This window comes from Monodelphis domestica, chromosome 1 (genome assembly GCF_027887165.1).
Source record: "Monodelphis domestica isolate mMonDom1 chromosome 1, mMonDom1.pri, whole genome shotgun sequence".
Classification (NCBI taxonomy): domain Eukaryota; kingdom Metazoa; phylum Chordata; class Mammalia; order Didelphimorphia; family Didelphidae; genus Monodelphis; species Monodelphis domestica.
This window is the reverse complement of record NC_077227.1, coordinates 205015972-205027907: the sequence shown is the minus strand read 5'-3', so window position 1 is coordinate 205027907 and position 11936 is coordinate 205015972. Positions and strand designations below refer to the sequence as shown.

At 40.2% G+C, this 11936-nt stretch overlaps 1 protein-coding gene across 1 annotated transcript in view; it reads left to right on the top strand.

Annotated features, from left to right (window-relative positions):
• Positions 1–3545: 3545 nt before the first annotated feature.
• The window catches only part of EHD4 (EH domain containing 4), a 107499-nt gene continuing 99108 nt past the window's right edge, over positions 3546–11936 (top strand). Inside the window, exon 1 of the mRNA XM_001362197.3 lies at positions 3546–3941. Within this exon, the coding sequence (XP_001362234.1) occupies positions 3706–3941 (236 nt within the window). The 5' untranslated portion in view covers positions 3546–3705. The remainder of the gene's footprint in view (positions 3942–11936) is intronic.

The window sequence follows — 11936 nt, the reverse complement described above, 5'->3', positions numbered from 1 at the left end:
CATGGCATTCTTTTCTTCATTGCATATTTTTGTCTGTTCTTCTAGTAGGTCAATTGTGGTTTTTAATTTGCTTATTTCCTCATTTGATATTTGTGTCTCTTTTTCCATTTGACCATTTTTGCTTTTTAGGCTGTTTTTTCTTTTTAAATTACTTTCATTTATTTTCCCCATTTTATCTCCATTTTTCTTCTAACTGCCTTATTTAACTTTTGAACTCCCTTTTTTTTTTTAGTTCTTCCAGAGCTTGTGACCAATTTCTTTTTTTTGTTGTTGTTGTTGAAAGTTTGCATGTGTTTGCCTATTTCTCATTGCTCCTGTTGCTTCTGTTTTTGTTCTTTTTCTCCATAGAAATTTTTGAGGGTCAAGAGTTTTTTTTTTTTTTTTACTGCTGTTTGTTCATTTTCTCACTTGAGGACTAGAGATCTGCAAGTTGCTGGCCATTCCTATTAGCTTTTGGTTCCAAGGGTTTTGCCCTGGAGATATCTTCCCCTCTGCTGCTTCAGAGGCCCAAGCGGGCCCAGTGCTATGGAGCTCTGAACCTCACTTCCAGGACCTGGGATTTCCAGGTGCTCTTTTGTTGGTGTAGCCTGTATCCCAGGATCCCAAGGTTGCCCAAGTCCTAGTTTTGTGTCTGGTACAATAAGTGGTGGGGGGTGGTCAGCCTGCACTTTTCTTTGTGTAGTTTTGTGTCCAGTTGGTTCCCTCTTATATTGTGGAAATCCACTCTCTCTACCTACCTTTCATGATGTGTTCAGTGGGAGAGCTTCTTTGCCCATCCTCCTTTTACTCCTTTCCTTTTGAGGTACCTTTTAAAGATTGGTTTGGAAGGATATTCAGAGAAGTTTGAGGATTTTGCTGCTACTATGCCACCAGCTTGGCTCTGCCTCCCACAATAAACATTTTTAAACATCACAAATGTCAGGATTTGTTTTTCAAGATTATGTAGTTATGATTAGGGAGTTTGCTTTTCACTTTTTAAAAAATGCTTAATTTGAGAGGGGTAGTGGGAGGATCAGGTTAATTTAAAGACCTTATTATTTGGGAGTAGCTGGGTGATTCATTGGGTTGAGAGCCAGGGATAGAGACCCTAAGTTCAAATCTGGCCTCAGACACTTCCCAGCTGTGTGACTCTGGGCAAATCACTTGACCCCCATCACCTAGCCCCTACCACTCTTCTGCCTTGGGACTAATATATGGTATTGATTTTAAGACAAAAGGTAAGGGTTTAAAAAAACCTTATTATTTGAAAAATAAAGATAATAAACCATTTTTTAAAAAAGTATTATGTCTCGTGCAAATAGAGGCATTTGGAAGATCTCACTATAAATAGGGAGAATGCCTTTTCTTTGGACTTTTGGGAAGGAATGTTCCCTAATGCTGGCAGACCTCTTGGTGTTCACATTTTCTTAGTTTACAATATTAAACACAATAAAATTCTGATATGACATTAGAATTTGGGTATTTCACAGAAGTTCATTGTTTTGGGTTTTCACCTGAAGAAATAGGACTTTAATGGAATTTAAATGGAGTTGGGTCAGTTTAACTTGGAAAAGGTAAAAGGCATTGTTGCTTAGTCATTTCAATTGACTCTTTATACCCATTTAGGGTTTTCTTGGTAAAGATACTGGAGTAGTTTGTCATTTCCTTCTCTACCTCATTTTATGGATGTGTTAAGGTAACAGGATTGAATAACTTACCCAGGGTCCCTCAGCTGCTAAGTGTCTGAGGCCAGATTTGATCTCATGAAGTGAATCTTCCCGTCTCCAGGCCTGGCACTCTATTTACTACATCACCTAGCTGCCCCCCAAAGCTTTACTAGTTGCCTTCCAATCGACTAGTACCTGTCAATTCTGTCAATATGAATGGTTATAATGAAAATGATGAATAATTTCCCATTTCCCCAAAGGCCTGTCAACATGGAAATCTAGAAATCCCCAGTTTAACCCCAGGTTTTGACCTTGTCACAGGAGAGTTTTCCCCATGAGGGAAGGTCCCACTTCACCAGACAATAGGCATCCACTTCAGGTGGGAGGTAGACCCCATCAAGTAGCTCTTTTGTCTCCAGAAGCCTTTCCCAGTATATCACACCCTCCTTTTGAGGATTGAACTGGGGACCTTCGGCATGTGAGACTGATGAACTACCTACTGTGCCAAAGCTGAAGTGGGACCTTCCCTCAGGAGGAAACTCTCCTGTGACAAGGTCAAAACCTGGGGTTTCTACCCTCAAACTAAATAAACTGGAGATTTCTAGATTTCCATATTGACAGGCCCAAGGAAGAAAGAATTAGATGACAGTGAGAGATTTTAGTTAAATATAAATCACAGAATCAGTTCAACTAGTATTCAATTAGCATTTAATTAGCATCCATTCTGTGCCAAGCACTGTTCTAAGCACTGGAGATACTAGGAAAGACAGAAGACAGTCCCTGAGTTCACCAATGGAGAAACAAGATATATACAGGATAGACTGGAGATAATCAACAGAGGGATGACATTAAGGATTAAAGGGCATCTGGAAAGGCTTCTTGCAGAAGATGGAACTTCAGCTGTGACTTGCAGAAAACTAGGAAACTGAAAGCAGAGATGAGTAGGGAGAGAATTCTAGACATAACGGACAGTCAGTGAAAAGCCCTAGCAAAATAGTATAGTGGAAAGGACATTTTATTGGGAAATGATAAATTTGGAGTCTAGTCCTCCTCTTGTCATTTAATAGTTATCTGATTTGGGGCAAGAGTCTCTCCTGGCCTTAGTTACTTCATCTATAAAATGGGAATAATAATACTATTCACCTGCTTGAAGGCTGAGGACTGGACCATATGATCTTACAAAAAGAAAATTTTGGACCAGAAAACCCATTGAATATAGAGAGTGACTACACACTTGTGTGCAACTTGTGTTCATCAAGAATTGGCTGTGTATATGTAAATATATGTGCACACATATTTTTATATATAGATACACATATTTTACACAAAATATGTGTGTATATAATGTAATAAAGTAGGAATATATAGACTATATTTAAACTATGTATAGCTATTAGTTAAAATGTGTTGTATATTATATATATATAACATGTGTATTTAATATATATAAAATATGTGTACAATCATTACTTAAAATATATGTGTGTGTGTGTGTGTGTGTAGTCGTTAGTATATATGAGGAATTTTGGAAGTAGGTCCTGGAAAGGAGAAGTTAACTGATTTGTGCTATCCCTGAGATTGTGAAACTCAAGAGAGCCTACATACCTGGAGTGGTTTGTAACCTGCTACGCAAAAAAAAAAAAATGCTTTCAGACGCTGACTCGTCCGGAAGCAAATGCCATCAGGCCAGAAGAGAGAGTGACCTGGCAAAGCGCTCAGTCCCACAGCCACTCCCAAAGCGGGATGCCCCGCTCCCTCATTAATAATTCATTAGGAAGCTCCTCTCCATAGGCTGATGATTTGGAAGACACCCAACCAGGAAGGACCCCACAGGGAACCTCCTGAATAGTGAAGGTGAATAGTGACGTAGTTCAGGATGATTGGACCGGGCCTTGGGGGGCGGGACCCGAATTTGGGGCGGTGGCAGTGCGCTGGCGCCCCGTGGCTCATTCGCTCTTCCCGCAGGCCGGTTCAGTGTTACGCTGCTCTTTGCGGCGGAGTTGGGGTCCAGAGCGTAGCCGGGGCGGGGCTGAGATTGAGTCGGGCGGACAGCTGCAGGATGTTCAGCTGGATGGGGCGGCAAGCAGGCGGACGGGATCGGCCCGGCGGGGCGGATGCGGTGCAGACGGTGACGGGCGGCCTGCGCTCGCTCTACCTGCGCAAGGTGCTGCCACTGGAGGAGGCATACCGCTTCCACGAATTCCACTCACCGGCTCTGGAAGACGCTGACTTCGACAACAAGCCCATGGTGCTGCTGGTGGGCCAGTACAGCACGGGCAAGACCACCTTCATCCGGTAACTGACCTCTGCCCCACCGTGCTCCCACCCCAACCCCCTCCAGTCTCTTCGCCTCTTGACATCCGTGTGTCTCCAAAGGACCGCCCTCTCCCCCCCATCCCCTCCACGCTGCGTGTCCTGCTAATTCCTGAAATTAGTATTACTGATCATTTCTCGGGTCCTGCCTTAGCCCCACCTTCTTGAGGATCTCTCTCCCTCATCCTCTACTGTTTTCTCCTTTTCTAGGAGTTTCTTAATCTTTTTTTGGGTATGTCTGAATCCCTTCGGCAGGCTAGTGGAACCTATAGAACCTTTCGGAGAATAATTCATTAAATAAAATGCAGATTACAAAAGGAGTTCAATTATGTTGAAGTACTATTACTTATCTGTCTCTATCTACACATAAACAGTTTCATGGACCTTACTTAAACCCCCTGCCCTATCTGAACTGTTTTCCCGTACTGTCTATCTACACTCAGGACTTCCTCTTTTCCCCTTTCCCTTACATGCTCTCGGTCAATTAGTATTCCCTGCCCAGAACCGGTTACAAGTTTAATGCCAGCATCCTCCACCGGAGCACTTCTATCTTATGGTGCAGCTGGGAATCATCCCCAAGTCCCATCACCTGTTTGCTGCTCACCAGGCCAGCAAAAAATGCCCTGGTAGCTGCTGTCTTCTGTTCCTAGCCTGTCATTAGCCCTATTCCCAGGACCCTTTATGTTGGGTTGGCAGAAAGGTTGCCTCTAGCTGGCCATACTGTCCTGAAAGAGTCCAATAGAAGGGATGGGCCAGCACAGAAATAGTTCCATGATTCAGTGGGAAAGAGAGGAAGGACTTAAGGTATTAGGGTTAGTTGGTATGTTAATATAAAAGAGGGAGGAGGAAGGACAGTGGGCTAGAGGTTCTTGACCAATATGGATTTAGGACTGGAAGGAACTTCAGAGATGATATAATCTAATCCCCTTATTTTACAGAGGGAGAAACTGAGGTCTAGAGGCTAAACTACTTATCCAAATAGTAGTTGGGCCGAATTTGATCCCAGGTCTTCTGACTTGTATTACTGACAACTCATATTACCCCTACCACCACATTCTGTAATAACAGCAATTTAGCTCCCTTAAGTTCATCTCCTCTTTACAACTACAATGAATAATAATAACAATAGTTCACATTTCACATAGAGCTTTAAGGCCTACAAAATGTTGTATGTACATTATCCCATTTAAGAATCTTCACAAGTTGTGACTTGTCTATGGTCACAGCTAGTATGGGTCAGAAGTAGATCTGAGGCTCAAACTCTATGCCGAACTCTATTCACTAAGCCACACTCCCTTTCAAGATATATACAAGACATGTTATTATTTCCATTTTATGGTTGTGGAAACTGAGTCCTGGAGAGGAAAATGATTTATCTAAGGTCATCTAGCTAGTTAAGAGTCAGAGGTGGGATTCAAATCCAGGACTTCTAAACCACAAGTCTAGGGCTCTGTCCAGTCACTGTTTCCACTCACTTATTATTTCAGGAAAGATTTGGAGATTAGTACAAGTTAATAAGAGTAGTCATGCCAGCTTTGCTCCCTGTTGTGTTAAATGGCAATACTACTAGTTTCCATTTCCCTACATGGGAAGTTTCCTCTTCATCCTTGACAACTGAAAACATTGATAATGCTTACACTGTTATTAAAAACAAGCAATTACTTAGGCCCTATGATTCAAATCAATAACTTCCTCTAAAGAAACATGAGCTCTTTCCAACTTTTCATATGAAGTCATTTCCCCTAAAATCGTGTTTGATTTTGGAGGCAATTATTTTATTGTAAAAAAATGCCTCAGAAAAACTTCGTTCTGTTGAAAAAGATTTGTTCTTTTACTCCCTCAGGCTTTGTCTTGAAACAGTTACTGAACACTTATACTCTGGCCCCAGTTTTTCTGAAAGCATAAATGAAACCACTTCAAAAATGATACAAACTCTCCAGGGGTTTGAGAAAGTTGTATCCATATTTGGCTACATGTCATCTCTATTAGATGATGACCTCTTTTTCTCTGCCCCAGTAGCCTAAATAGTTCCTCCAGATGCAATAAGGTGTCATTGTTACTATAGCACATTTGTGTCCCAAATGCAAGAATGTGTATTTATATGTTTCAGGATAGTCATATGCATTCTTATTGTTCAGTCATGTTCAACTCTTCATGACCCCATTTGGGATTTTCTTGGCAAAGATACTGGAATGGTTTGCCTTTTCCTTTTCTGACTCATTTTACAGATGGGGAAATTGAGACCAGTAGGGATAAGTGACTTGCCCAGGGTCACACAACTAGTAAGTGTCTGACGTCAGATTTTAAGGCATGAAGAGAGTCTTCCTGACTACAGGCACAGATTATGTACTGTGCCACCTAGCTACTGCTCCCAGAGACATACATACATAAACACAATATTTTTTATTTTTTTTGGCTGGACCAGTGTAGTGTAGGAGGTGGGGCAGTGAGGGGTGGACAGTAGCTACCAATGCAAGTCAGCACCTTTATAGGCTTATAGACTAAAAGGTTAGTTGACTTGTCCAGGGTGATACAGCCAGGGTCAGACAAGATTTGAATCCACGTCTTCTTGACATGAAGGCTAGTGTCTCTCCATCTATAAACAGGGGTAAGTATACTTGAGCTACCTACCTCACAGGGTTGTTGTAATGAAAGTGCTTCCTAAATCACAGCTATGTTCATGTATTTATGCCTGTGGCATAAACAAGATGTGTTAATGAAATTAGAATTCAAAATGTGTATTCTGAGAAACACACTGATAAACTAAAGGGAGTCCAGAGGAGATCAACCAAGTTGGTGAAAGTCCTGAAGATCAGCATGTCATGCATGCTTTGAGGCAGCCTTTGAGTTGGAATCCTGTCTCAGGCATTTACTAGCTGTGTGTTCTGGACAAATCATTTAACCTCTCTTGTCTCAGTTTCATCATCTCTAAAATGGGGATAGTAATAGTGTCAACCTTCCACAGGTGGTGTGAGGATAAAACTAGAAAATCTTTGTAAAGTGTTATGCAAACCTTAGCGTGTTATACAAATAAGATATCATTATTATTATTAGTTACAGAAATCAGTTGAAAGAACTAGGGATATTTAGCCTGGAGAGAGCAAGATTGTACAGAAGGCAGGGAAGGGAAAGCAGAGGGGAGCTCAGCTGGGGAAACGTGGTAGTTATCTTTAACTATTTGAAGAACTGCTATGTGGGAAGAGGGCTCAGCCCTGTTCTGCTTGGCCTCAGCGGATAGGACTAAAAGCATTGTGTAGAAGTTGCAGAGAAACTGATTTTTGCTCCATGTAAGGAAAAACTTTCCAACAACTGGCACTCTCCCAAAATAAAATGGGCTTCTTCCAGAGGTAACCAGGGCCTCCTCATTAGAGGTCTTCAAGTTGGATAATCCCCTGAAGGGGGCGCTAGAGAAGTGATTTTTGTTCAGCTACAAGTTGAATTTGATGGCCCCTGATGATCCTTTCAACTCTGAAATCCTCTAGAAAGATTATTTCTGGATAGTAACTTTGTCTCATTGAGCTTTGTAGGAGGACATGAATGAGCAGTGTAAATGATTTGGGTTTTTTTGGCAGTGGTTGGAGGGGGTATTTTTATTATTTACTTATTTTTAAACCCTTACCTTCCATCTTAGAATCAATACTGCGTATTGGTTCTAAGACAAAAGGGCTCAAAGGCAATGGGGGTTAAGTGACTTATCCAAGGTCACACAGCTGGGAAGTGTCTAAGGCCAGATTTGAACCCAGGACTTCCTGTCTCTGGGTCTGACTCTCAATCCACTGAGTCACCCAGCTGTGGATGGGGGGGGGTGTTTTAAAATAAAATTTTAAAATTACATATTCTATCCTCTACCGGATATCTCAGCCTGAAAGGTTGCAAATAGATTTTATTTTTGAGAACTTAATTATGCTGATCTTTTAAATTCACAAGTAATAAAACCATGTAAGTGACAGGCCCAGAGGTGGGTGATGAGAATTTCATGACATCTACAGATAAAAAGCACAATGTAAGTACACAGTATTATAATTATAGTACCCCAGATATTACATCTGTCACGTTCAGAGGAGCTGGTGTTGCTATACCAGTTCTCTTTTGTCATTATGACTTGTATTCTCCTTAATCATTTATTAAACACTAACTTTTGAAGCTTTACAAGCTTGCAACTGACACACTGAATTAATTCTTAGCTACAATCCAAGGAAGAATAAGAAATGAACTTTAAAAGCCCTAAAAAGTGATGAATAAATTTCAGCAAAATGCAGTTGGTTTTTAGCTTTCTAAAACGTTGATGTGTTATCATTTTTGGAGATCCCCTTCCTACTTTTGTCTTTGTCATTTGGAGGGGAAGAACTTTCATTAACAGAATTTATCAAAGAAATATATTTATTAAAAAGAAATGAATTCAGAGGGCAGCTGGGTAGCTCAGTGGATGGAGAGCGAGGCCTATAGATGGGAGGTCCTGGGTTCAAATCTGGCCTCACACACTTCTTACTTGTGTGATCCTGGGGAAGTCACTTAACCCTTACCACTCTTGTGCCTTGGAACCAATACACAGTATTGATTCTAAGACAGAAGGTAAGGGTTATGTTTAAAAAAAGAAGAATAAGAAGTGAATTCAGAGAAGACACCTGAGAGGTGAATGGAAATGATGATTAATTATAATGATTACAAAAATTTTTAAGGTTTCCAAAGTATTTTGTATGTTTGATCTTATTTGACCCCGGGACTGAAGTCAATAACTACAATACCTTTTGGTGTGACTTTGGATAATTCAAGGTAGTCAGTGAAACTGTTTATGACAATGAGGGGCTACCAAAGAAAAATTAAGATAGAATAATCACTCATTTGAAGTTTACAGAAGTATAAATATTTTTCTTCCAGTTTATTTCTACCATCATCTTTCTGCTAATTATCTATCCTAGTTTTAGTTTGTTTCATATACATTTGTTTGCATTTGTATGTTTTTGTCTCCCCCTCTTAAATTGTAAGCTCGTTGAGGGTGGCTGGGGCTCTTTTTTACCTCTTTTTTAAAAACTCTTTTTGTGTCCCCAGAGCTTAGTGTAATGCCTGGCACATAGTAGGTGCTTAATAAATGTTTGCTAATTAATTGGGATTGTGAAGTTGCCACCCACTTTGTACAAGAATGGCAAATATTGAACTAAGTCTCCTGACTCCCAATCCTATCTTCTTTCCATTAGAATCTAAGACAGTCTATGTGTTAATATCTTATTAGGTAAGAGTGTTTGCCATTATTTTACTGGGCAGGTGATATAGTGGTTATAGAGTGCTGAGCCTGGAGTCAGGAAGACTGGAGTCCAAATTTGGCCTCACATACCTACCAGATGGGCAAATCACTTAACCTCTGTCTTCCTCAGTTTCCTTAACTGTGAAATCAGATGCTAATAGGAGCACCTACTTTTCAGAGTAGTTGTAAGGATCGAATGAGATAATTTTTTTAAAGTGCTTAGCTCACTGCCGGGTACATAGTAGGTACTCAATAAAGGCTTGTTTCCAACCCCTTCCCTAAACAACTTTGTTATTAGGCAAGATAAGCCTAAGCAGTTGGAGCAGTAAATAGGAACAAGATAGCTCAGAAGTCGGGGCAGCAAACAGCATGGAGGAAAAGTTGTGTTAGGATAGGGAAGCTCTGAGTTTGGTTTGAAAATAGAAAGGAATTAGACGGAAAGGAGGCTTTGGAGAAAAGGCAAAATGAATGAGAGCTCATTAGGGTCTGAAGTGTGATCACTGTATTCAGAATCAGGAGATTGGGTTTTCATTCTCATTTGGTCATTCAACTACATAACCATGGCATTTCACCTATCCTCTCTGGGCCTTAGTTTCCTCATCTGTAAAATGAAGAGGTTAGACTTAAAATCTCAGCTCTTTAAGCAACTCTCTAAGACTGAAGTTATAAAGGGAAATCTTTTATTAGTATAAGGCATTTCCTCACTTGGGAATTCCCTACACCAAAGAAATCCCAAGTCTGGACACTATCCCAGTTTTACAGATGGGAAAAATGAAGTTTTACTATCAGAGTCACAAGACAAAAGAAGAAAATGAGAAATGTTGGAGGGTCTGTGGGAAATCAAAGATTCTACTGCACTTTTTTTTTTTAAACCCTCTCTTAGTATCAATTCTAACACAGAAGAACAGCAAGGGTTAGCAATGGGAATTAGTGACTTGCCCAGGGTCACACAGCTAGGAAGTATCTGAGGCCCCTTCTGGTGCACTCTTGGTGGAACTGTGAATTGATTTCTTCTGGAAAGCAATTTGTAACTATGTCCAGAAAGTTACCAAATGGTACATACCCTTTGACCAAGCTATTCCACTACTACTAGGCCTGTACCCTAAAGAAATCAAAGAAAGAATAAGAGGATCTACAGGTACAAAAATTATGTGACTCTTTTAGTGGTAGCCCCAAACTAGAAACCGAGAGGCTGCCCTATTGTGGAATGGCATATGAGAATAATGGATATTATGATGCCACGAGGAATGATGGAATAGACTGTTTAGGAGGAAACTAGGAAGCCTGTTACAGAAGGAAATGAGCAGGACTGAGAGAACAATTTATATGATGACAACAATATTATAAAGAAAAACAACTCTGAAAAGCTTTAGAACTCTGAGCAATGCAATGATAAGCAGTGACCAAAAAATGAAGATGAAACATGCCACGTATCTCCTGCCAGAAGTGAGGAACTTTTAATGCACAAAGAAGCACGTCTTTTCAGACTGGTGTTTTCTGACCACTTGTCCAAAGTACTTTCCTTTTCTGGAGATTTTTTTCTTTTTCTTTTTTTCTTTAAAGGATTCTTAAATGTTTTGCTTTGCTATAAATAGTAATGAAAGATATCAAATGTAGAAAGCAAGTAGCATGGACTTTTACTTATCCCAGAAAATGTATAAATTCTTCTCAGAAAGGGATAGACTTGGGGGGCAGCTAGGTGGCTCAATACTGGAAATGGGAGGTCTCGGATTCAGACACTTCCTGACTGTGTGATCCTGGGCAAGTCATTTAACCCCAATTGCCTAGCCTGTATGACTCTTCTGCCTTAGAATGGACCTTTAGTATTGATTTTATGACAGAAGGTAAGGGTTTAAAAAGGAGGAGGGGATGGACTTTAACGTTCCTTCCTTAGTTTTGTCTGATAGATACTGCTAACAGTGTTATAGCAACATTTTGTATCAGGTTCCCCATTTGCACAACTGCAGAATAGGACCCATGCATGTGTGTGTGTGTGTGTGCGTGAGTGAGTGAGAGAGAGAGAGTGTGTGTGTGTATGTGTGTGCGTGTGATATTTCATTTTTTTTCTGGAGTTTTAAACAGGAATTGACCTCAAGGTTTATTCAAGCTGGCATTATTTGTGGCAATATCTCACCTGACTTAACTAAAAGGAAAAAGAAAAAATGTATAGCTCAAGCTTCTCAGGGCAACACAAAAACTATTTAAGTGCCAATGACTGACATGACTGCTCTTTTCATTGATTTAAGGAAGACCGCAATTTTCCAAGTGGGTGTGGTAAATTAAACTGAGATTATTTTCATTACCTCTGACCATATTTAAAGGGAAATAGACTTGTTGACAAATGGCATGGTTTTTCCAATAAAGCAAAGTAAAAAGAAGCCTTTCTAGAATGAAAGAACCATAGTTCCAGAACAGGAAAGAAACTTTTCATGTCTTTTTTTTTAGTTTAGAATGATCCTAAGAAGGTAGCAGAGTAGATAGAGAGCCAGGCTTGAAGTTAGGAGAACCTGGGTTCAAATCTAGCCTTATATACTTCCTGGCTATGTGACCCTGGGCAAGTCACTAAACCCCAATTGTCTAGTACTTCTGCTCTTTTGTCTTAGAATTAATACTAGGACAGAAGGTAAGGATTTTTAAAAAAAGTTATTCCTCATCTAGTATCTCTAGATTGTGGTCACTTAGGTTAGGCTTGTAATTCTACAAGCTTGGCACACTGAACTGGAAACTAGGAACCT